This window comes from Heterodontus francisci, chromosome X (genome assembly GCF_036365525.1).
Source record: "Heterodontus francisci isolate sHetFra1 chromosome X, sHetFra1.hap1, whole genome shotgun sequence".
In the NCBI taxonomy this organism is placed as follows: Eukaryota; Metazoa; Chordata; class Chondrichthyes; order Heterodontiformes; family Heterodontidae; genus Heterodontus; species Heterodontus francisci.
Genome location: NC_090421.1, coordinates 15348924 through 15375076, shown reverse-complemented (window position 1 = coordinate 15375076; position 26153 = coordinate 15348924). Strand labels below are relative to the sequence as shown.

At 47.7% G+C, this 26153-nt stretch overlaps 1 protein-coding gene across 3 annotated transcripts in view; it reads right to left on the bottom strand.

The window, feature by feature from the left end:
- LOC137358744 (vitamin D3 receptor-like) overlaps positions 1–26153 on the bottom strand; it is a 199181-nt gene that overhangs the window by 55924 nt on the left and 117104 nt on the right. For all 3 annotated transcript variants that reach the window (XM_068025042.1, XM_068025040.1, XM_068025041.1), the window contains 2 exons: positions 15455–15639; positions 3739–3874 (listed from right to left, as the gene is read on the bottom strand). In XM_068025042.1, the coding sequence (XP_067881143.1) occupies positions 3739–3874; positions 15455–15639 (321 nt within the window). The remainder of the gene's footprint in view (positions 1–3738; positions 3875–15454; positions 15640–26153) is intronic.

Sequence of the window (26153 nt, the reverse complement as noted above, 5' to 3'; positions counted from 1 at the left end):
GGTGGGTAAATTATTAGAATCAATTCTGAGGGACAGGATAAACTGGCACTTAGAAAGGCATGGACTGATCAGGATGGATTTGTTCAGGGAAGGTCATGTCTTACTAACTTGATTGAGTTTTTTGAGGAAGTAACAAGGAGGATTGATGAGGGTAGTGCAGTGGATGTGGTCTATATGAATGTTAGAAAGGCATTTGACAAGGTCCCACATGGCAGACTGGTCAGTAAAATGAACGGCCATGGGATACAGGGGAATTTGGCAGGTTGGATCGAAAGTTGGCTCAGTGCCAAGAAACAAAGGGCAGTAGTCGACGGATGTTTTTGTGAATGGAAAGCTGTTTCCAGTGGTGTTCCACAGGGCTCAGTGTTGGGTCTCTTGCTGTTTGTGGTAAATATTAATGATTTGGACTTAAATGTGGGAGGCATGATTGGGAAATTTGCTGATGAGACAAAAATTGTCCGTGTAGTTGATAGTGAAGAGGATAGCTGTAGATTCCAGAATTATATTATTGGTTTGGTTGAGTGGGCAGAAAAGTGGCAAATAGAATTCAATCCAAAGAAGTGTGAGGTAATGTATTTGGGGAGGGCAAATAAATCAAGGGAATACACAATAAACGGGAGGATATTGAGAGGGGTAGAAGAAGTGAGAGACCTTGGAGTACATGTCCACAGGCCCCTGAAGGTGGCAGGACAGGTAGATAGAGTGGTGAAGAAGGCATATGGAATGGTTTCCTTTATTGGCCGAGGTATAGAATTCAAAAGCAGGGATGTAATGCTGGAACTGTACAAAACACTGGTTAGGCCACAGTCGGAGTATTGAGTACAGTTCTGGTCAACACATTACAGAAAGGACATAATTACTCTGGAGACAGTGCAGAAGAGATTTACTAGAATGTTACCAGGGCTTGAAAGTTGCAGCTAAGAGGAAAGATTGGATAGGCTAGGGTTGTTTTCCTTAGAACAGAGGAGGCTGAGGGGTGACTTAATTGAGGTGTACAAAATTATGAGGGGCCTAGATAGAGTAGACTGGAAGGACCTGTTTCCCCTAGCCAGAGGTCAATTACCAGGGCGCACAGATTTAAGGTGACTGGTAGAAGGATTAGAGGGGACATGAGGAAAAACTTTTTCACCCAGAGGGTGGTGGGTGTCTGGAATTCACTGCCAGGAATGGTGGTGGAGGCAGAAACCCTCAACTCATTTAAAAGGTCATGCACCTGCAGTGCTGTAACCTGCCAGGCTGTGGACCAGGTGCTGGAAGGTGGGATTAGATTGGGCGGCTAGTTTGTTCGGCCGGCACAGACACGATGGGTTGAATGGCCTCCTTCTGTGCCATAATTTTTCTGTGGTTCTAAGACACCATGGTGGCCCCATGATTTACTGATGCCTCCCTGGAAATTCTCCTCCAGGCTGCAAGGGAAAGGCGGGAGCTCCTCTTTTCAAGGGATGGCAGGAAGATATCCTCCCACCTGACCAAGCAAGCCTGGATGGACATCGCAGAAGAGGCCAGCAGCCACGGGGTCACCCCCCGGAATTAAGTTCAATGTTGAAAGAGAGTCAGTGACCTCCCTGGTTCTGCCTAGGTGAGTCCTCCAAACGTTTCACCAATTTGGGGATTGCATGTGGCTATGCGGGAGGGAGCACAACATGGGGAGGGAGTCAGCACAAAGGTGATGGCAAGTGGTCAGTCATCACCACATCCTGGCGGATGTTTGGATGTATCTTGGCGACAGGCCATCTTCTTTCACAGCTCAGCCCAATGACATCCCCTGAGAGCAGGTTGTTAGTCCTTGTGCTGGGGGGGGGGGGTGCCACAGTGGGGGGGTCCAGGTGTTCCAACAACGCTTTAGAGGTGTCCAGCAGCACTCCAGCTTCACTGCCACACTGAAAGGCTGCAATACAAGCAGGGCTGGCAGCGCTTTTAATATGGTGCTAGCACCTGCGTTGGATCACCGATCGCCGACTCAGAGCCCATCCCCATCGTGTAATTGGACGGGCCCCATGCCTCCATTATGGTAAGTGGCCGCCCACCGTGTGATTGCGATCATCCGGCTGCGCGCATCACATGTGGCGATGGCATCTGCTTTCGGGTCCACCACCGAGACCCGCAACAGGGTCACAAAATTCAGCCCATTGAGTGCATTCGGACCTACAAGCCACATTCCACACACCTCGCTCCTTGATGCCATACTCGGTCAAATGCTGCCTTGATGTCAAGGGCAGTCATTCTCACCTCACCTCTGGAATTCAACTCTTTTGTTCACGTTTCGACCAAGGCTGTAATGAGGTCTGAAGTCAAGTAAGACAAAGTAGAGGTGTGCAAAGGAAACCAGACGCGAGCCCGAATTCCGGACCCGGAAGTCTGACCCTACCCAACCCGAACTTGACACATGTCGTCGGGACCCGTCGGGGTCGGGTCGGGTGGCAAGCCTTTACATCAGTACATGGGTAAAGGCCTGCTACCCGACCTGATCCCGACGGGATCCGACGGCATGTGTCGGGTTCGGGTTGGGTCGGGTTTCCGGGTCCAGCATTCGGACTTGGGTCAGGTTTCCTTTGCACACCTCTAAGACAAAGACCAAAGTAAGAAATTGGATAAAAGCTGATTTTAAGGGGATGAGGCTGGAACTAGGGAAAGTAAACTGGAAAAGTTTATTGACTAACAAAGAAATAAAACAGCAGTGGGAAATATTTAAAACGGTGATCAATGGAGGTCAGCAGAAATATATCCCACTAAAAAGCAAGAACAAACTAGTCAGGAATAACACACCAAGAATGAATAACGAAATAAAGGCAAAATTGAAACTAAAGAAAAAGGCATGCACTAAACACAGACAACAAAGGAGGATGACAAAGGGGAATGTGGAAATAAGTCAGAAACACATTTAGAAAGGCATAGAGAAATGACCAAATTAAATTATCAAGGAATATAAAAAAAAATAGTAAGGTAGCACACTTTGGTAGGATGAGTAAGGAGCCACATACTCCTTGGAAAATAATTGTCTACATGGGGTGGAGGAATAGAGGGATCAGGGGATACAGAATCACAAATCTCAAAGTATCAGCACAGGTTATATGGCCATAAGAAAGCAATCAAAGCATTGGGGATCATTTCTAGAGGGATAGAATTGAAAAGCAGAGCAGTTATGTTACACTTGTATAAAACCTTGGTTAAACCACACTTGAGTACCATGAACAGTTCTGGTCTCCATATTATTAAAAAGACATAGAGACACTGGAGAAGGAGCAAGAAAGATTTACTAGGATGATACCAGAACTGAGAAGTTAAACCTATCGGGAAAGATTGAACAGGCTGTGGCTCTTTTCTCTAGAAAAGCGAAGACAAAGAGGTGGCCTGATAGAGGCCTTTAAGATTATGAAAGGGTTTGCTAGGGTAGAGATAGGGAAGATGCTTCCACTTGTAGGTGAGACCAGAACTGGGGGCCATAAAATATAATATAGTCACGAATAATTCCAATAGAGAATTGAGCAGAAACTCCTTTACTCAGAGAGTGGCGAGAATGTGCAACTCACTACCAGAGGGAGTAGTTGAGGCAAATAGCATAGATGCATTTAGGGTGAGGCTAGATAAACAAGTGAGAGAGAAAGGAATAGAAGGATATGTTGACAGGGTTACATGAAGAAGGGTGGGAGGAGGCTTGTATGGAGCATAAACACTAGAATGGACTATTTGGGCCAACTGGCCTGTTTCTGTGCTGCAAATACTCTAAATATGACATACCTATGGATGGGTTGCAATATTCTGAGGTGGAGGGATTGAAGGAACCAAAAGAATCTGTTGAGCAGAGATTCTGTGATGGATCAGTAGAAGAGGATTGTCCAGATTCTTCCATTTTAGATTCATCCCGTATCGGTGGCTGTAACAGAGGTAAAAAAGGACAGATATAATGCTATATCCAAGGTTGTCATCCACAGTTTATGAGCATGGAAGAGAGAGGGAGAGGGACTGTCACTGTCATGTACTATTTTCCATTTGCCTGCTGTGTCAAGAACATATTTAAAGATGAACAAACTTGCACTTACATAATGCCTTTCATGTCCTCATGGCTCCCCAAATAGCCTCACAAAGTATTTTTGAAGTGTAATACTGTTGTTTTGTAAGCAGTTAGTTTGTGCACAGTAAGATACCTCAAATAACAATGCGATAAATGATCAATTAATCTGCTTTTTTGTGGTACTGCTTGAGGGATTAATATTGGCCATGACACTCGGAGAATACCCCTGTTCTACTTTGAATAGCGCCAGGGATCTCTATGTTCACCTGTACCGGCAGATAGGGCCTCGATTTAATGTCTCATTTGAAAAACAGTATCTCTGACAATGCAGCACTCCCTCAGCCTCACTCCTCAGATACCGAAGCAGTCTGTGTCCAGATAAAGCAAGATAACATTCAGGTTTGGGCTGATAAGTGGCAGGTAACATTTGCGCCACACTAGTGCCAGGCAATGACCATTGCTGAATCCCCCACTATCAACATCCTAGGGGGTTACCATTGACCAGAAACTGAACTGGATGAGCCACATAAATACTGTGGCTACAAGAGCAGGTCAGAAGCTGGGAATTCTGCAGCGAGTAACTCACCTCCTGACTCCCCAAAGCCTGTCCACCCTATACAAGGCACAAGTCAGGAGTGTGATGGAATACTCTCCACTTGCCTGGATGAGTGCAGGTTCAACAACACTCAAGAAATGCGACACCATCCAGGACACAGAAACATAGAAAAATAGTAGGCCATTCGGCCCTTCGAGCCTGCTCTGCCATTCAATACGATCATGGCTGATCATCCAAACTCAGTACCCTGTTCCCATTTTCTCCCCATATCCCTTGATCCCTTTAGCCCGAAGAACTATATCTAACTCTTTCTTTAATATATTTAATGCCTGCTTGATTGCCCCATCCACCATCTTAAACACTGACTCCCTCCACCACTGGAGCACAGTGGCAGCAGTGTGTACCATCTACACGATGCACTGCAGCAATTAGTCAAGGCTTCTCAGACAGCACCTTCCAAACCCACGACCTCTTGCATCTAAAAGGACAAGGGCAGCAGATGCATGGGAACAGCACCACCTGCAAGTTCCCCTCCAAGCCACACACCGTCCTGACTTGGGAATATATCGCCTTTCCTTCACTGTCGCTGGGTCAAAATCCTGGAACCCCCTTCCTAACAGCACTGTTGGTGTAGTTACACCCCAAGGACTGCAGTGGTTCAAGAAGGCAGCTCACCACCACCTTCAAAGACAATTAGGGATGGGCAATAAATGCTGGCCTAGCCAGTGACGCCCACACCCCATGAATGAATAAAAAAATTTGCTCAAGGTTTGGAAATGGAATAAACCCACAACCTTCTGAGGGGTGACTGATCAATGCTTAACCTTAAATTAACCTTTTATTAAAACTATCACCATCACAACACATCTTACTGCAGAGACACCAAACTTCCCTTGTCTGTAAAACAGAATACATTGACTGCTGTAAGCAATAAACCCTTGAAAAGGAAAGGACAAGATGAATGTCACTGACATATTAACATCTAGAGGAAAGATTTCCTCTCTGTGTTATGTTCTTTATGATTAGGTTTACATTTTCACTACATCGAGCCCATAGAAGAAATCTTTCCCTGAAATTGGTAGGTAATGGAAAAGAATCTAGCTTTATTCTTTCTCTCATTATTGAGAATTTTTTATTTTGCACTGCCCCTCTCCCTGATAACACACTATTTCCTACACAAGACAACAGACAGGCAACCTGAACCCAGACCTCCTCCAGAGGAAGGGATACAAAGGTGGCCAAGGGTGGACATATTGCTGATTTATCCTCCTTTCTCTTTGAGGAGGTATTCACTCTCCGTCCAGCACTTTCAAAATCAAAACTTGACATGTAGGACAATCGTGAGCAACAAGACAAAAGGTTATTATGCTCTTCAAGCCTGGCCTTTCCAACAGATCAGGCAAAATCTGTACCAGTATAGGCTCTTACCAACAGATTTTGAGCTGGATTTTATTCTGGCGACGGGATTCCTGGCAGCGGGCCGGTGGTGAGACCCTGCCTCGGCCCTTTGTCGGACCCCCATTGCTATTCCATTTTGAGGGAAGAGCTCCCAACTCCAGAGCTGCCAGCCAATCGGAAGGCTGGCAGCCCTGCAGTACCGGCAGCCCTAATGAGAGCGATGGCCAATGTTGGTACTGCAGGAGGCCCTACAATGCGGAAGAAGAACAACCCAGGACAGGCAAGTGGGGTCGGGATCGCCGTGGACAGTCAGGCTGGTGAGGGTTGGTGGGTGGGTCTTCCCGGGGGTGGCTGCCATCACCATTTTGATTTATAATCAAATTCACCCTAAACTCATTCAAGGTAATGAAATTCAAACTAACCCTGTTAAGTGCCCAATGTTCAGTAAGTAATCAATAAACTGCACACAAAACTTTTTTCCTCTACCAATGAACATCCATCTGTTGCAGACACAAGCTTCATGTTAACTGTGCCTTTGAATATAATCAATATGCCCCTTCATTAGTCACTAAGCACCACAGGTGAAAGTAATTTATAAAGCTGATCGTATTAGCAGAGGTATCCTCTTCCATTGTTCATGAATAGTGTAGCAGTAAATCCTTGGGGAATTGCAGTCGTCACTCCTCCAGACAGATCTTTATCCATTAGTCTTCAACTTCTACTTTCATTACCATACTAATTTGCAGCCCAATTAACCAATCTCATTAATTCTATGTCATTCATTTTCATCATCAAGTTTCTCTCAGTTAGGCACAGGCCATGTATCACGTTATCTGGTCTCATGCAGGACTCCAGCAGCTGTGCTGCAACTGGACTCATGGGCTCTAAGTTCAGACGGAGAAGGAGTTAAAAAAGAAATGGCTGTGGTTCCTGTCTCTGATCACTATCAAGTGACTCCAGTTGGAAGTGCACATGTGGATGTCAGGTGAGGGTAGGATTGGGCTTGGCTATAATTTAAATGGCCCATATGGTCCTTAAATAAAACATAAATTGGATGCCAAAAATACTCAACAATATTTCAGGTGATGATGTTGGCAAGCCGGTCTATAACCCACAAAAGCTATTTTTCAGTCCTCACGTACTGCCCCGTTTTATGGACCTCAATTACATTAACCAGAGCAGTAACCATTTCCTGTATCTCACATGGACCAAAGGACCACCACGGAGGACTATGCACAGACCATAGATCTCATATCACAGGCTTACCCTACATTGGGATTTTACTGTCACTGAAAAGAAAGATCAGACCATGTTTGCCCTTTTTTCACATGATTCTAAAGTTAAAGTTGGCATCAGGGGTCGGCAACATGTCCGTATACGGACACCAATGTCCGTGGTAAAAACTTTGAGATCCGTGACTGGTAATTTCAGGAATGAGAAATTTCCCATTGACTTCTTTTTCCAGACAAGCTCGACTTTAAAAGAATTCACAGCTCTCAGTTTCACAGCTGACAGGAGCAGGAACAGTGGCATCCGAACTCAGGACAAGTTCGGGCTTTTTCGGCGGGTTCTTATTGTCTTTTAAAAAAGCTCGCCGAAAACCCCGAACTTGTCCTGAGTTTGGAAGCCGCTATTTCTGCTCCTGTCAGCTGTGAATTTTTGTAAAAAACTGACCAATCACAAAGCTGCTCTGGGGAAAGTTCCCGTTCTCTGCAACTCAGAGAGAGACTGAGAGAGGGGGGAGCGGGGGGGGGGGGGGGGGGGAAGAGATGGAGCGGGGGGAGAGAGACAGAGAGAGGGGGGAGAGGGGGGAGCGGGGGGGGGGGGAGAGACAGAGAGAGGGGGGGGGAAGAGAGACAGAGAGAGGAGGGGGGGGAGAGACAGAGAGAGAGAGGAGGGAGAGAGTGGAGGGGGGAGAGAGAGAGAGGAGAGGGGGGAGAGAGAGAGAGGAGGGGTGGAGAGAGAGAGGTGGGGGAGAGAGAGAGAGAGGAGGGGGGGGAGAGAGAGAGAGGGGGGGGAGAGAGAGAGAGGAGGGGGGGGAGAGAGAGAGAGGAGGGGGGGGAGAGAGAGAGAGGAGGGGGGGGAGAGACAGAGAGAGGAGGGGGGGGAGAGACAGAGAGAGGAAGGGGGGAGAGACAGAGAGAGGAAGGGGGGGAGAGACAGAGAGAGGAAGGGGGGGAGACAGAGAGAGGAAGGGGGGGGAGAGACAGAGAGAGAGAGGAGGGGGGGAGAGAGAGAGAGAGAGAGGAGGGGGGGGGAGAGAGAGAGAGGAGGGGGGGAGAGAGAGAGAGAGGAGGGGGGGAGAGAGAGAGAGGAGGGGGGGATAGAGAGAGGGAGGACAGATCGAGAGAGGAGGGGGAGAGAGAGAGGGGGAGAGGGGGAGAGGGGGAGAGGGGGGGAGAGAGACAGAGGAGGGGGGAGAGACAGAGGGAGGAAGGGGGGGGGGGAGAGACAGAGAGAGAGAGAGGAGGGGGGGAGAGACAGAGTGAGAGAGGGGGGGAGAGACAGAGAGAGAGAGAGGAGGGGGGGAGAGACAGAGAGAGGAGGGGGGAGAGACAGGGAGAGAGAGGAGGGGGGGAGAGAGAGAGAGAGAGGAGGGGGGGAGAGAGAGAGAGAGAGGAGGGTGGGAGAGAGAGAGAGAGAGGGGGGGAGAGAGAGAGGGAGGACAGATCGAGAGAGGAGGGGGAGAGAGAGAGGGGGTGAGAGAGAGGGGAGGGGGGAGAGAGAGAGAGAGAGAGGGGGGAGAGAGACAGAGGAGGGGGGGGAGACAGAGAGAGAGAGAGGAGGGAGAGAGTGGAGGGGGAGAGAGAGGAGAGGGGGGGAGAGAGAGAGCGAGGACAGATAGAGAGAGGAGGGGGAGAGAGAGACGGAGAGAGAGAGGGGGTGAGAGAGGGGAGGGGGGAGAGAGAGAGAGAGGAGGGGGGGAGAGAGAGAGAGGAGGGGGGGAGAGAGAGAGAGTAGAGGGGGGAGAGAGAGGACAGGGGGGGAGAGAGAGGAGGGGGAGAGAGAGAGAGGAGGGGAGAGAGAGAGAGGAGGGGAGAGAGAGAGAGGAGGGGAGAGAGAGAGGAGGGGAAAGGGGAGAGAGAGAGAGGAGAGGGGGGAGAGAGAGGGAGGACAGAGAGAGAGAGGGGGGAGAGAGAGAGGAGGGGGGAGAGAGAGAGGAGGGGGAGAGAGAGAGGAGGAGGGGGAGAGAGAGAGAGGAGGAGGGGGAGAGAGGGAGGGAGGAGGGGGGAGAGAGAGAGAGAGGAGGGGGGGAGAGACAGAGGAGGGGGGGAGAGACAGAGAGAGGAGCGGGGGAGAGACAGAGAGAGAGAGGAGGGGAGAGAGACAGAGAGAGAGAGGAGGGGGGAGAGACAGAGAGAGAGGAGGGGGGGAGAGAGAGAGAGGGGAGGGGGGGAGAGAGAGAGAGGGGAGGGGGGGGAGAGAGAGAGAGAGGGGGGGAGAGAGAGAGGGAGGACAGATCGAGAGAGGAGGGGGAGAGAGAGAGGGGGAGAGAGAGAAGGGGTGAGAGAGAGGGGGTGAGAGAGAGGGGAGGGGGGAGAGAGAGAGAGGGGGGGGAGAGAGACAGAGAGAGGAGGGGGGGGAGAGAGGAGAGGGCGGAGGAGGGACAGAGGGGCGGGAGAGAGTGAGAGGAGAGGGGGGGACAGAGAGAGGGGAGAGGGGAGAAGGGAAGAGAGAGGAGAGGGGCGGGAGAGAGAGATGGGAAAGGGGGAAGAGGGAGAGGGGCGGGACAGAGAGAGGGGGGAGGGGGGGAAAAGGGAGAGAGAGGGGTGGGACAGAGAGAGGGGCGGGACAGAGAGAGAGAAGGAGGGAGAGAGAAGGGGAGTGAGAGAGAGAAGGGGGGTGAGAGAGAGAAGGGGGGAGAGAGAGAGAAGGGGGGAGAGAGAGAGAAGGGGGGTGAGAGAGATAAGGGGGGAGAGAGAGAGAAGGGGGGAGAGGGAGAGAAGGGGGGAGAGGGAGACAAGGGGGGAGAGAGAGAGAAGGGGGGAGAGAGAAGGGGGGAGAGAGAAGGGGGAGAGAGAGAGAAGGGCAGTGAGAGAGATAAGGGAGGAGAGAGAGAAGGGGGAGAGAGGGGGAGGGGGACGGGGGACGAGGGGGGGGAGAGAGAGGGGGGGCGAGGGGGTGCAGGGGGCGAGGGTGTGTGAGAGAGAGGGGGGTGGGGGGGGTGAAAGAAGGGGTGGGGGGGCGAGAGAGGGGAGAGCGAGGGGGGGGCGAGAGAACGGGGGGAGAGAGAGAGAGAGAGAGGGGGAGAGAGAAGGGAGGGGAGAAGGGGAAGCGAGAGAGAAGGGGAGAGAGAGAAGGAGGGAGAGAGAGAAGGGGGGAGAGAGAGAAGGGGGAGAGAGAGAGAGAAGTGGGAGAGAGAGAGAGAAGTGGGAGAGAGAGAGAGAAGTGAGAGAGAGAAGTGAGAGAGAGAGAGAGAAGTGGGAGAGAGAGAGAGAGAGAGAGAAGTGGGAGAGAGAGAGAGAGAGAAGTGGGAGAGAGAGAGAGAGAAGTGGGAGAGAGAGAGAAGGGGGAGAGAGAAAGAACGGGGAACGAGAGGGGAGAGAGAGGGGGGATAGAGAGAGGTGAGACAAATCTTTTGGAATTCTATGATGACATGAGCAAGGTGGACAATGGGGACCCAGTGGATGTGGTGTACCTAGATTTCCAAAAGGCCTTCGACAAGGTGCCGCACAAGAGGCTGCTGCATAAGATAAGGATGCATGGTGTTAGGGGTAAAGTATTAGCATGGATAGAGGATTGGTTGACTAACAGGAAGCAGAGAGTGGGGATAAATGAGTGCTATTCTGGTTGGCAATCAATCACTAGTGGTGTGCCTCAGGGATCGGTGTTGGGACCGCAATTATTTACAATTTATATAGATGATTTGGAGTTGGGGACCACGTGTAGGGTGTCAAAGTTTGCAGATGACACTAAGATGAGTGGCAGAGCAAAGTGTGTAGATGACTGTGAAACTTTGCAGAGGAACATAGATACATTGAGTGAGTGGGCAAAGGTCTGGCAGATGGAATACAATGTTAATAAATGTGAAGTCATTCATTTCGGTAGGAGTAACAGTAAAAAGGATTATTACTTGAATGGTAAAAAGTTGCAGCATGCTGCTATGCAGAGGGACCTAGGTGTCCTTGTGCATGAATCGCAGAAGGTTGGTCTGCAGGTACAGCAAGTAATTAGGAAGGCAAATGGAATTTTGTCCTTCATTGCTAAAGGGATTGAGTTTAAAAGCAGAGAGGTTATGTTGCAGCTGTATAAGGTACTGGTGAGGCCGCACCTGGAGTACTGTGTGCAGTTTTGGTCTCCTTACTTGAGAAAGGATATACTGGCACTGGAGAGGGTGCAGAGGAGGTTCACTAGGTTGATTCCGGAGTTGAGGGGGTTGGCTTATGAGGAGAGACTGAGTAGATTGGGATTATATTCATTGGAGTTCAGAAGAATGAGGGGGGATCTTATAGAAACATATAAAATCATGAAGGGAATAGATAAGATACAAGTAGAGAGGATGTTTCCACTGGCAGGTGAAGCTAGGACAAGAGGGCATAGCCTCAAGATTAGAGGGAGCAGATTTAGGACTGAATTAAGAAGGAACTTCTTCACCCAGAGGGTTGTTAATCTATGGAATTCCTTGCCCAGCGAAGTAGTTGACGCTTCTTCAGTAAACGTTTTTAAAGCTAAGGTAGATATCTTTTTGAACAATAAAGGAATTAAGGGATACGGTGAGAATGCGGGTAAGTGGATCTGAGTCCACGAAAAGATCAGCCATGATCTTATTGAATGGCGGAGCAGGCTCAAGGGGCCGGACGGCCTACTCCTGCTCCTAGTTCTTATGATCTTATGAGAGAGAGTGGGGAGAAAGAGATGAGGAGAAAGAGATGAGGAGAAAGAGCTGAAGAGAAGAAGACTTAGAGGGAGGGGAGGAGAGGAGGGGGAGAGAGAGAGACGGGTGAGAGATGGACACAGAGAGGGAGAAAGAGAGTGAGAGGGGAGAGAAAGAGATCAAGATCACTCCTGACAGATGGATGTCTATCCGCATTCTCTGTATCGCTACATCAAGTGTGTGGGCAGATGTTGACTACTAGTGCAAGCAAAAACAATGCCAGGTATCTCACTAAATAGTGAGAAATGTGTTTTAAATAGGACTGTGTTTTGATGGTATTAGGTTGGCTATGTACTTTCTATACAAATTAATTGACCCCAGGCCCATGGCTGAGTCAATTATTTTGTCCGTGGTGCAACATGTTGGTGCCCATTCCTGGTTGGCATCAATCAGAATTCCAGTACAAATCTGCGATTAGAACAGATGCTTCTTCAATAAATATCACAGAGATGATCTCGAGCCAAAATGCAACACTTGGGATGCTCACAGCTCTAATTAACCTTTCAGTTCATTGTTTAAGCTGGCAGGCAAAGCACACTAAATCCGAGGAGAACACAACAACAACAACAACAACTTGTATTTACATAGTGCCTTTTAATGTAGTAACATGTCCCAACGTGCTTCACAGGACTGTTATCAAACAAAATTTGACTTTGAGTCCTGTAAGGAAATATTAGGTCAGATGACCAAAAGCTTGGTCAAAGAGGTAGGTTTTAAGGAGTGTCTTAAAGGAGGAAAGAGGTGGAGAGGTTTAGAAGGGAATTTCAGAGCTTTGGGTCTATGCAGCTGGAAGGCATGGCTGTCAATGGTGGAGTGATTAAAATCGGGAATGCTCAAGAAGCCAGAACAGCGCAGAGATCTTGGAGAGCTGTAGGGCTGGAGGAGATTACAGAGATAGGGAGAGGCCAGGGAAGGATTTGAAGACAGGGATCAGAATCTTAAAACTGAGGACCAAGAGCCAGTGTAGATCAACGAACACAGGGGCAGTGTGTGAACAGGAGCTGGTGCGGTTGTGATCGGTCTGGTTCAGCCTCAGACAGTTGCCAGAGAGAGGAATTGAGTTAATAGCTAGGGAATGGAGTTTGTGTCGGGAACTAAAGACAATGGCCGGGATTTTATCCTGGCGACAGGGGTCTTGACATCCAGAAAAACCAATGCCGAGAATCCTACATTGCCTCCTCTGTGGGAGGCCTGCTGAATCTAGTGCCAATTAGGCAGTTGACAGGATTAAGGACCCTGGCAAAGGTAGTCCCGCCCTTGGAGAGCTGCCGGCCAAGCAGAGGCTGGCAGCTCTTTCACTGAGCAGTGCCACCGCGGAAGGAGTGGCTGCTGCCAGTGGACCATCCTTCCAAGGCCAAGGAGCGGCTCTGAACCCAGGCCACAGGTAGGTCAGGGCGAGAGGGGGTCACGTGGGAGGCGGATGTAGGGGAGCCGGTAGCTAGGGATGGGGGGGTGGTGGTGGGAGTGACTCTCAGTGGGCTCCTGCCTTCCCGATGCCAGGTCCCTCATTCAGGCACTATTAATGAGGGACACCCCTGGAGCCAGAAAGCAGCCCATAAGGTTTTTCCTGCCGTGCTTCCCGTGCGGCGGCGGTGGGATGAGGCCCTTAATTGGGCATTAATTGCCCAGTTAAGGGCCTCAATTGGCGGCGGGGCAGGAAGGCTGTTGGGCCTTCCTGTCCCAGACTTAATTTTAGCGGAGGTGGGAAGGTGGCAGTGGGAGCCAATAGCCATGGAGGTCAATGCGAGGAGTTTAGTCCCAAGGACCTGGATGTAGTGCCACAAGAAGTTCAATGGCCTCACACGAGTGGTCAAGCTCAGTGAATGCATCTTCAAATGTCATATCCTACCAACTGCACCATAAACCTCACAGATTGTTCAATTCACCACGGCCCCAACATTCACCTACCAACAATCTCCATCATTCAGGACTCATATCTAACATTCATATGCTTTACCTCACCCTCGCATGTTCAGCACTGCTGCAAACCTCACACTCACATCTCACAGCTTGCACACACTGCCAGCTATTCAACCATGACAGTCACATCGCCCACACATATTGCACTAGACAAGGTGACACACAATTGGAGACAGCAGGAACTAACTGGAGCAGAGGGAGAGGCGTACCTGCATGTTCTAACTGCCACAGAGGAGATGGTGCTGACTATTATTGGAGTGGCCATAGCTGAGGCCGTGGCCAGCTGTGGGGCTGAAACCATCTAAGGTGATGGTATCCTCATAGCGAATCCTCCTTCGCACATCCCACCTCCCCATTATCCCACACTCTCTTCTGATTTACAAACTGCAGATGATGTAAACATGCACCTCTTACTTCTCCCCCACCCTCCGCACCCCCCCAACTCCACAACCTTACCCTTGTGCCTTTCTCCTTTCAGATTCCCAAGAACTGCAACCTGGCCAGGCAGTGGTGGAAGAGCAATAAGACAATGATGATGAAGATCATAATACAATTGAATTCGATGTTAAGTTTGAAAGGGATATGCTCCATGTTTGAATCCCTCCAATCAGGTTTCTGTCCCTGCCATAGTAACCAAACAGCTCTTATTCAAGTCACAAATTACATCCGATGTGCTTGTGACAAAGGTAAACTATCCCTCCTTGTCCTTTGAGATGATTGTTCACATCCTCCTCCTCCAATGCCTCTGCTCCATTATCCAGCTGGGTGGGACTGCTCTCACCTGGTTCCATTCTCAGCAACGGGCCAAAATTGTGAGCACCACTTAAAGCTAGCCTGCATGTCTTCAAGGAAAGGTGCATTGTGGCTGGAGCAGGTGCTGGCAGTCGTGCCGGAAGTGACTTCAAAAGGGACATACTCCAATCACAAACAAGAATCTTAAACTTAAACAAAGCCAATTACATAGGTATGAGGAGAGAGCTGGCTGAGGTTGATTGGATATGTAGACAAAAAGATATGGCAGCAAATAAACAGTGGGAAACATTTAAAGAAACAATTCAAAATGCTCAACAAAAATATATTCCATTAATAAAAACTCAGCAAGAAAGATCTCTCTGTGGTTCACTCAGGAAGTTAAGGATAGTATTAGATTAAAAGAAGAGGCTTATAATGTTGCAAAGAATAGTAACAAATCCGAGGATTCGGAGTGTTTTCGAAACCAGCAAGGGGCCACCAAAAAGTTGATAACAATGGAAAAAAATTAGAATACAAGAGTAAACTAGCCAGGAATATTAAAACAGATTGTAAGAGCTGTAACAAGTATATAAAGAGGGTAGCTAAAGTAAACATTGGTCCCTTAGAAGCAGAGACAGAGGAAATTATTATGGGGAATGAGGAAATAACAGACATTGAACACATATTTTGTGGCTGCCTTCTCAGTAGAAGACACAAGTCGCATACCAGAAATAGAGAGTACCCAGGGGCTAAAAAGAGCGAGGAAAAGATAAATTACTGGAAAAACTTAAGGGACTGAAATCTGACAAATCCCTAGGGCCTACACCCTAGAGTTCTAAAAGCGATTTTGCCTTTTATCTATGTTATTAGCACTAACTTTCCCTATATCTACCAAAAATATTTTTACATTGTAAACAATTACAACTTTTGTCACGTGCCTGCTCTTGGCCCAGATACATACTCTGAACTGGCTGAAGTCCGAATACGTTGCATCATATGTTTTATGGTGGGCTTCAACCAATAAGGCAATCAGTTTTTCTTGCTCATCTGACAACTTTGGTTTCTTAGCCTCCTTTATTGCTGCTTCTTCTTTCCGTTTTAAAATTATCTCCTTTTTCCTCTGAACCTCTTCATCTGTTAAAATGACTGGGCAGACAAAAAGGGAACATTTAAGTGAAGAGCATGTAACCATCCTAAACCTTTTTAGTGTTATAGCCATTTATTGATATATGGTACAGACAGCTACAGAGCCAGTATTTCAGATACAAAACCATAACCTCCTTTACAAACTTTACAACACACCCAGTACAACAAGGACAGGCTGATATGAAGGGGAAGATGGAAACAAATCACCATCTGTTCTAGGTGCCACAAAAATTGTGACTGAACCACAATACCCCCAGAAAAGCTAAGGCAAACGCTGCACCCATTGCCAACAAAGCACCCTGATCTGGGAACATGAATAGTATGTACAACTAAACCAACACTCATTTCATTAACCTGAGTTCTTCCAAAAGCCATGCAAGCAAAATTTACAGCAATTGTGTCATTTAAACCAATGCAAAACTCTTCTAACTGCACCACCCCACCACCATTACTCCCACTGTAAAATCACTATCTCAAATATTCAGACATTTCAGGTCTCTTCCAAAATGAGCATTTTTTTTGTGGTTATCCCCTCCATTCTTGCACTTAGGATTCTGGCTTGAGATAGACATTTATACAATATGACAACATTACATTATCGCATCGAACTATAGGCTGTAAATTCAGCCTCAAGTGTTATTTTAAGTAACAAATAAGTGAATGGCAGAAATGCTTACCCATAGCATTTTTTAATAGCAGATGGATTTTTTTTCCATTTACACTTTATATACTTTAAATAAAATTATATATCATTGCTGTGTAACGACAACATGCTTGAATGATCAAACTATTTCAACCTCTGCTGTCCCCCAAACCTGTGTAAACCACAAACCACATTCACTTGATTGATGGGAATTCTGATATAGCTACTTGTTGCAGTGTGAGAAAATTGTATCTGGTGCAAGAACAGCTTAAAAATCATAAATAATTAACCAGATAAAAAAGATATTTTCCACTCATACAACCTTTGCAAAGTATTCTTTAAGCAGCTTAGACCTTGAACTGGTGAACCTAGTGTGGTAGGTCAGAGGACAAAGAGAGGAGTGTTAAACTATAACATATAACACATTATTCTATGACTGAAATTCAGCTCTATGTAACTTTGTTCCTTTAAAGCTACAAAGTCTAATTGCTAAAAATAGATATTTACTGAAGTTAATTAGCGGTTATTAAAGGTTTCTCTGCAACTTGCAGGAGACCGGAGACAGAGTGAGGGGGAGAGAGAGAGAGTGAGGGTGTGAGAGTGAGAGAGGGAGAGAGAGAGAGAGAGAGAGAGAGAACGGTGGGAGTGGAGGTTTAAAAAGCACGCCAAAAGCCCAGAGACCAGAGACAGAGCGAGAGAGAGAGGAGCACGGCGGTATGGGAAAGAGAGAGAGAGGAGCGTGGCAGGAGCAGAGAGAGAGAGCGAGAGAGAGAGAGAGAGAGAGGAGCACGGCAGGAGGGGAGAAAGAGAGAGAGAGGAGCACGGTGGGAGTGGAGAAAAAGAGATGAGCACAGCAGGAGCGGAGAAAGAGAGAGAGAGGAGCATGGCAGGAGTGGAGAAAAAGAGAAGAGCACGGCAGGAGTGGAGAAAGAGAGAGAGAGGAGCACGGCGGGAGCGGAGAAAAAGAGAGAGATGAGCACGGCAGGAGCGGAGAAAGAGAGAGAGAGGAGCACAGCGGGAGCGGAGAAAAAGAGAGGAGCACGGCAGGAGTGGAGAAAGAGAGAGAGAGGAGCACGGCAGGAGCGAAGAAAAAGAGAAGAGCACGGCAGGAGCGGAGAAAGAGAGAGAGAGGAGCACGGCGGGAGCGGAGAAAAAGAGAGGAGCACGGCAGGAGCGGAGAAAGAGAGAGAGAGGAGCACGGCAGGAGCGGAGAAAAAGAGAGAGCGGAGCACGGCAGGAGCGGAGAAAAAGAGAAGAGCACGGCAGGAGGGGAGAAAGAGAGAGAGAGGAGCACGACAGGAGCGGAGAAAGAGAGAGAGAGGAGCACGGCAGGAGCGGAGAAAAAGAGAGAGAGGAGCACGGCAGGAGCGGAGAAAAAGAGAGAGAGGAGCACGGCAGGAGCGGAGAAAGAGAGAGAGAGGAGCATGGCAGGAGTGGAGAAAAAGAGAAGAGCACGGCAGGAGCAGAGAAAGAGAGAGAGAGGAGCACAGCGGGAGCGGAGAAAGAGAGAGGAGCACGGCAGGAGCGGAGAAAAACAGAAGAGCATGGCAGGAGGGGAGAAAGAGAGAGAGAGGAGCACGGCGGGAGCGGAGAAAAAGAGAGGAGCATGGTAGGAGCGGAGAAAGAGAGAGGAGCACGGCAGGAGCGGAGAAAGAGAGAGAGAGGAGCACGGCAGGAGCGGAGAAAAAGAGAGAGAGGAGCACGACAGGAGTAGAGAAAGAGAGAGAGAGGACCACGGCGGGAGCGGAGAAAAAGAGAGAGAGGAGCACGGCAGGAGCGGAGAAAAAGAGAGAGGAGCACGGCAGGAGCGGAGAAAAAGAGAGAGAGGAGCACAGCGGGAGCGGAGAAAAAGAGAGAGAGGAGCACGGCAGGAGCGGAGAAAAACAGAAGAGCACGGCAGGAGGGGAGAAAGAGAGAGAGAGGAGCACGGCGGGAGCGGAGAAAAAGAGAGGAGCATGGCAGGAGCGGAGAAAGAGAGAGGAGCACGGCAGGAGCGGAGAAAAAGAGAAGAGCACGGCAGGAGCGGAGAGAGAGAGAGGAGCACGGCAGGAGCGGAGGAAAAGAGAGAGAAGAGCACGGCAGGAGCGGAGAAACAGAGAGAGAGGAGCATGGCGGGAGCGGAGAAAAAGAGAGGAGCACGGCAGGAGCGGAGAAAGAGAGAGAGAGGAGCACGGCAGGAGCGGAGAAAAAGAGAAGTGCACGGCAGGATCGGAGAAAGAGAGAGAGAGGAGCACGGCGGGAGCGGAGAAAAAGAGAGGAGCACGGCAGGAGCGGAGAAAGAGAGAGAGAGAGGAGCACGGCAGGAGCGGAGAAAAAAAGAGGAGCACGGCAGGAGCGGAGAAAGAGAGAGAGAGGAGCACGGCGGGAGCGGAGAAAAAGAGAGGAGCATGGTAGGAGCGGAGAAAGAGAGAGGAGCACGGCAGGAGCGGAGAAAGAGAGAGAGAGGAGCACGGCAGGAGCGGAGAAAAAGAGAGAGAGGAGCACGACAGGAGTAGAGAAAGAGAGAGAGAGGACCACGGCGGGAGCGGAGAAAAAGAGAGAGAGGAGCACGGCAGGAGCGGAGAAAAAGAGAGAGGAGCACGGCAGGAGCGGAGAAAAAGAGAGAGAGGAGCACAGCGGGAGCGGAGAAAAAGAGAGAGAGGAGCACGGCAGGAGCGGAGAAAAACAGAAGAGCACGGCAGGAGGGGAGAAAGAGAGAGAGAGGAGCACGGCGGGAGCGGAGAAAAAGAGAGGAGCATGGCAGGAGCGGAGAAAGAGAGAGGAGCACGGCAGGAGCGGAGAAAAAGAGAAGAGCACGGCAGGAGCGGAGAGAGAGAGAGGAGCACGGCAGGAGCGGAGGAAAAGAGAGAGAAGAGCACGGCAGGAGCGGAGAAACAGAGAGAGAGGAGCATGGCGGGAGCGGAGAAAAAGAGAGGAGCACGGCAGGAGCGGAGAAAGAGAGAGAGAGGAGCACGGCAGGAGCGGAGAAAAAGAGAAGTGCACGGCAGGATCGGAGAAAGAGAGAGAGAGGAGCACGGCGGGAGCGGAGAAAAAGAGAGGAGCACGGCAGGAGCGGAGAAAGAGAGAGAGAGAGGAGCACGGCAGGAGCGGAGAAAAAAAGAGGAGCACGGCAGGAGCGGAGAAAGAGAGAGAGAGGAGCACGGCGGGAGCGGAGAAAAAGAGAGGACCATGGCAGGAGCGGAGAAAGAGAGAGAGAAGAGCACAGCGGGAGCGGAGAAAGTGAGAGAGAAGAGCACAGCGGGAGCGGAGAAAGAGAGAGAGAAGAGCACAGCGGGAGCGGAGAAAGAGAGAGAGAGGAGCACGGCAGGAGCGGAGAAAGAGAGAGAGAGAGGAGCACGGCGGGAGCGGAGAAATAGAGAAGAGCACGGCAGGAGCAGAGAAAAAGAGAGGAGCATGGCAGGAGCGGAGAAAGAGAGAGAGAGGAGCACGGCAGGAGCGGAGAAAGAGAGAAGAGCACGGCAGGAGCGGAGAAAGAGAGAGAGAGGAGCACGGCAGGAGTGGAGAAAGAGAGAAGAGCATGGCAGGAGCGGAGAAAGAGAGAGAGAGGAACACAGCGGGAGCGCAGAAAGAGAGAGAGAGGAGCACGGCGGGAGCGGAGAAAGAGAGAGAGAGGAGCACGGCGGGAGCGGAGAAAGAGAGAGAGAGGAACACAGCGGGAGCGGAGAAAGAGAGAGAGAGGAACACAGCGGGAGCGGAGAAAGAGAGAGAGAGGAGCACAGCGGGAGCGGAGAAAGAGAGAGAGAGGAACACAGCGGGAGCGGAGAAAGAGAGAGGAGCACGGCGGGAGCGGCAGGGAAAAATCGAAAAGTGACATCAGAGTGATGTCACAATCAACATTGAGAGCAGGGAAACAGAAAGCTGCCGGGGTGAGTATACAGGTAAGCTGTTATTTCAATTTAAATCAAACATAGCATCAAACATCACAGGCAAGCAGGTAGGTGATTGGTTTGGGAAGAAGCTGCCTGTTTGGTGAGTATCTGGTTAGTGATTCAGGTCCATTCTCATCCTAACGTTTAAAATAGTAAATGAACTAGTGGTAAGCTTAATAAAATATATATAAAAAAGGAAAATAAAATAAACAATTGAATAAAATAATTAAGTAGTTAATTAAAACACATTAAGGATGGCAGGACAGGTGATGTGTCATGGCTGAGGTATGTGGGAGCTCCTGGATGCCAGTGTGATCCAGGGCGAACACGTCTGCAGTAAGTGTTTGCGGCTCGAAGAGCTTCGGCTCAGAGTCATTGAACTGGAGTCCGAGCTGCAGACACAGCGACACATCAGGGAGGGGGAAGTTACCTGGACATTTTGTACCAGGTGGCGGTCACACCCCTTAGGATAGGGTCTTCTGATTTGGTCAGTCGTCAGGGACAGGAGAGTGTGGCAGCAGCTGAGGCAGGCAAGGGGACCCAGAAGGCAGGAGTGCAGCAGCCTCAGCCTTTGCGATTGTCCAACAGGTCTGAGGTTCTTTCAGCTTGTTTGGATGAGAGTGGGGGCTGCAGGGTGGATGAGCAACCTGACCATGGCACCATGGTACAGGAAGCCATTAAAGTGGAGGGAGACAAAAGGAATGTAGTGGTAATAGGGGACAGTATAGTTAGGGGGAATGACACTGTTCCCTGCAGCAAAGAGCGAGAGTCCTGTGTTGCCTGCCTGGTGCCAGGGTTCGGGACATCTGCTCAGGGCTGGAGAGGAACTTACAGTGGGAGGGGGAGGATCCAGTCTTCGTGGTCCATGTAGGTACCAACGACAATGGCAGGATAAGGAAAGATATCCTGCATAGTCAGTATGAGGAACTAAGCTCCAAATTAAGAAGCAGAACCTCAAAGGTAACAATCTCTGGATTATTACCTGACCACATGCAAATTGGCATAGGGCAAATAAGAGTCGAGAAATTAATGCATGGCGCAAAGACTGGTGTGGTGGGTTCCGGTTTGTGAGGCACTGGCATCAGTACTGGGGAAAGTGGTGGCTGTACCGTTGGGACGGTCTACACCTGAACTGTGCTGGGGTCGGTATTCTAGCGAGCCGCATAACTAGAGAAGTAGAGAGGGTTTTAAACTTAACAGTGGGGGCAAGGGATCAAATTTGGGAAGATATGGTAAATCAAGGAGTAGAGACAAGGCAAGAGAGACAGGTATTAATATGGGAAATGATAAACAGACTGTGACAGGAAGGGACAGAGCGTACAAATCCAAGAGTAAATCAACAGATAAGGCTAGAGGTTAAAAAAATAATAAAAGGACAAAACTAAAGACTCTGTATCTAAATGCACGTAGCATTCAAAACAAAACAGACAAACTGAGAGTGCAAATAGAAATAAATAAGTATGATATGATAGCCATTACAGAGACATGGCTGCAGGACGACATAGATTGTGACCTGAATATTGAAGGGTAGTTAGGAAGAACAGGAAGCTAGGAAAAGGTGGAGGGGTAGCTCTGTTACTTAATGATGGTATTAGAACAAAAGAGAGGGATGACCTAAGTTCAGAAGACCAGGATGTAGAAGCACTTTGGGTAGAGATGAGAAATCATAAAGGCAAGAAGTTACTTGCGGGAGTGGTGTATAGGCCACCTAACATTAACTACACTGTAGGATGGGGTATAAAGGAAGAAATAATGGCAGCTTGTCAGAAAGGTACAGCGATAATTATGGGGGATTTTAACCTACATATAGACTGGAAAAATCAGATGGGCAGAGATAGCCTAGATGAGGAGTACATAGAATGTTTTTGGGATAATTTCTTGGAACAATACGTTCTGGAGCCAACCAGAGAGCAGGCTATACTAGATGTGGTATTGTGCAACGAGATTGGATTAATTAATGACCTCATAGTTAAGGCGACCTAGGTAGCAGCGATCATAATATGATTGAATTTTACATTCAGGTTGAGGGAGAGGGAGAGAAAAGTGGGTCCAAGACTAGTATTTTAAACTTAAATAAAGGGCAATTATGAGGGCATGAAAGCAGAACTAGCTAAAGTGAACCAGAAAATCAGTTAAGGGATAGGTCAATAGAGATGCAGTGGCAGACATTTAAGGGGATATTTCAGAATACACAGAATAGATACATTTCAATGAGAAAGAAAAATTCCAAAGGTGGGACCCGCCATCCGTGGTTAACTAAAACAGTTAAAGATAGTATCAAACTTAAAGAAAAAACCTATAATTGCGCAAAGATGGGAGGTGGGTCAGAAGATTGGACTGAAAATAAAAAACAGCAAAGAATGACTAAAAGATTGATAAGAAAGGTAAAATTAGAGTACGAGAGAAAGCTAGCTAGAAATATAAAGATAGATAGTAAGAGTTTCTATAGATATTTTAAAAAGAAAAAAGTTAACAAAGTGAGCGTTGGTCCTGTAGAAAGTGAGTCTGGGGAATTAATAATGGAAAATAAGGACATGGCAGATGAACTGAACAAATATTTTGCATCGGTCTTCACTATTGAGGATACAAGTAACATCCCAGTATTAGCTGTAAGTCAGGAAATCGAAGGGAGGGAGGAACTCAAGAAAATTACTGAAAAGTACTGAACGAATTGTTGGAGCTGCGGGCTGACAAGTCCCCGGTTCCTGATGGACTTCATCCTAGGGTGTTAAAAGAAGTGGCTAGTGAGATAGTTGATGCGTTGGTTTTAATTTTCCAAAATTCCCTAGATTCGGGGAAGGTTGGGAAATAGTGAATGTAACTTCTTAATTCAAAAATGGAGGGAGACAGAAAACAGGAAACTACAGGCCAGTTAGCTGAACATCTGTCATAGGGAAAATGTTAGAAGCTATTATTAAAGATGTTATAGCAGGGCATTTAGCAAAATTCAAGGTAATCAGGCAGAGTCAACATGGTTTTGTGAAAGGGAAATCATGTTTAACCAATTTATTGGAGTTCTTTGAGGGAGTTACATGTGCTGTGGATAAAGGGGAACCGGCGAATGTATTGTACTTAGATTTCCAGAAGGCATTTGATAAGGTGCCACATCAAAGGTTATTGCAAAAAATAAAAGCTCATGGTGTAGGGGGCTAACATATTGGCATGGATAGAAGATTGGATAGCTAACAGGAAACACAGAGTAGGCATAAATGGGTAATTTTCTGGTTGGTAAGATGTAACAAGTGGTGTACCACAGGGATCTGTGCTGGGTCTCAATTTTTTACAATTTATATAAATGGCTTAGATGAGGGGACCAAAGGTATGGTTGCTAAATTTGCTGAGGACACAAAGATACGTAGGAAAGTAACTTGTGAAGAGGACATAATGGGGCTACAAAGGGATATAGATAGGTTAAGTGAGTGGGCAAAGACCTGGCAAATGGAGTATAATGTGGGAAAGTGTGAAATTGCCCACTTTGGCAGGAAGAGTAAAAAAGCAAATTATCTAAATGGTGAGAGATTGCAGAGCTCTGAGATGCAGAGAGATCTGGGAGTCCTAGTGCATGAATCACAAAAGGTTAGTATGCAGGTACAGCACGTAATTAGGAAAGCTAATAGAATTTTATCATTTATCGTGAGGGGAATTGAATACAAAAGTAGGGAGGTTATATATGCTTCAGCTATATAGGGTATTGGTGAGACCACATCTGGAGTACTGCGTACAATACTGGTCTCCTTATTTAAAGAAGGATGTAAATGCGTTGGAGGCAGTACAGAGAAGGTTTACTAGACTAATACCTGGAATGGGTGGGCTGTCTTACGAGGAAAGATTGGATAGGCTAGGCTTGTATCCGCTGGAATTTAGAAGAGTAAGAGGCGACTTGACTGAAACATATAAGATCCTGAGGGGTCTTGACAGGGTGGATGTGGAAAGGATGTTTCCCTTTGTGGGAGAATTTAGAACTAGGGGTCACTGTTTAAAAATAAGGGGTCATCCATTTAAGACAGAGATGAGGAGAAATCTTTTCTCTCAGAAGTTTGAGTATCTTTGGAATTACCTTCCTCAAAAGGCGGTGGAAGCAGAGTATTTGAATATTTTTAAGGCAGAGGTAGATAGATTCTTGATAAGCAAGGGGGTGGAAGGTTACCGGGGGTAGGTGGAAATATGGAGTAATCAGTTCGGCCATGAACTTATTGAATGGCGGAGCAGACTCGAAGGGCTGACTGGCCTACTGTTGCTCCTGATTCGTATGTTCGTAACTTGCCAGATGTTGAAATTTCCTGGCTCCTTCCCAAGGTTAAAAAAAAAGAAAAAGTGACTCTCCCTTTTATAAAAAGAATGTTTTGCATCTGCAACAAATTGTGACCCTCTGAAGTGCAACACAGACTCCAGTCCAGAATAATGGAATGGAAAGCTCCTCTTTCTGCCAGTTGTAAGGATTCTATATGGAACATGCTTGGACAATTTCAACCCAGATTCTGATAAGCGGGAGTCCACAGCAAAAAAAAAACTGTTCCCGATGAAAATTCAGTTTTCTGCTTCTCTTCAACAATTCTATAAAACCCAAGTCCATTCCAGTCTTGAACACTGAGGCGCTTTTCTAACATATATGTCTGGACAGGATAGAATGCAAAATCGTCATATCAAATCTCTTACTCTCCACTGCAACCTTCCTCATTTCTGCATTTGAAATCTAAATGGTCAGCTATTCTGACTTACTATTTGCCAGTACCTCAAAATATGAAATTCCTTACTTCACTCACTCTTCCCTTCTCCCTACAATCTACAGGCTTTTAAAATCCACACTTAGCATAACCTAATCACTACTTACTGACTTACCTGGTCACCAAGACACACACTGCTACCTCCACCATGGGCCTTAGTTTCTCAACTTTTTTTTCAAAATGACCAATTTTACTCAGAGGTCACAATCAGATGGATGCTGCAGGAGGTGGAAATGTCACACTTGTGCAGTATGGGCACGCTCTGCTGAGGCGGCATCAGATTAAAGGGAGCTTTACTCTGCAGCTGACTGTGCTGGATGCTGACAGATTGAAAAAATGCCTAGATACAAGAGAGCAACTGACAATATTCTTAACTCACTTGAGCTTTGATCAGATTTCATCATCAGAACTGCTCAAATATTTAAGGTTGATGCTGGTATAGAGTTTCACTAGATACGAGGGTGGTCAGAGATAGAGCTACAATAGTATAACCCCACTTATCTAACCCACACATGTCACTAGCAAGGTTCCACACTATCATGGGCCTTGCAAAGTTACTCACTTACTGCCTTGTGCCTCACTACCACCCATTAATTTTGCAACGTTGTGGTGCATGTATGTTATGCAGTGCAACAATCTCTCGTGGTTAGACTTAACATAAAATTACTTTGGGATTTCCAAATTGAAGTCACACAAAGGATTGATCTAGTATTAGGTCTCGGTGAACATGAGCACATACACAAGCAGGTTTGGCACCTCTTGTTGCTGTATTTTGCAACAAACCACCACCTGCAATTGCTTGTCTCCCACACAGACCTAAAGGATATCCTAGTTCTTGTTTCTAGTAATGCAAAATATGTTCACACACCTCTAGTATATGTCACACATTACAAATCACCCACATTGCCCCACTACATACTCTTAAATAATTTTTTCCAAGTCAGCTGCCAAATGCAGCTAATTCTGAAAAGCCCCGTGGGCTGAGCATGCCAGGTGACCTCTGTTGAGTAGCATCCTATATCTGGCACTATGAAGCTTATCTGCAATCACAGAATATCAACCTCTGACACTAATCTATTCTGCCACATTTGTTCACTTCCATTTTTGCTGGTGAACAACAAATATCAGTATGATTGTGAAAACTAAAGCTGTGCCAACAGTTTTGCAACTTAATACTGAATTGAATAAAGGAGTCATTAATTAAATATTCAGGTAATTCAGATCACCAAGCGAACTTCAGCTCAGTCAAGCACCAAGACATGCATGGCCATCAGAGAA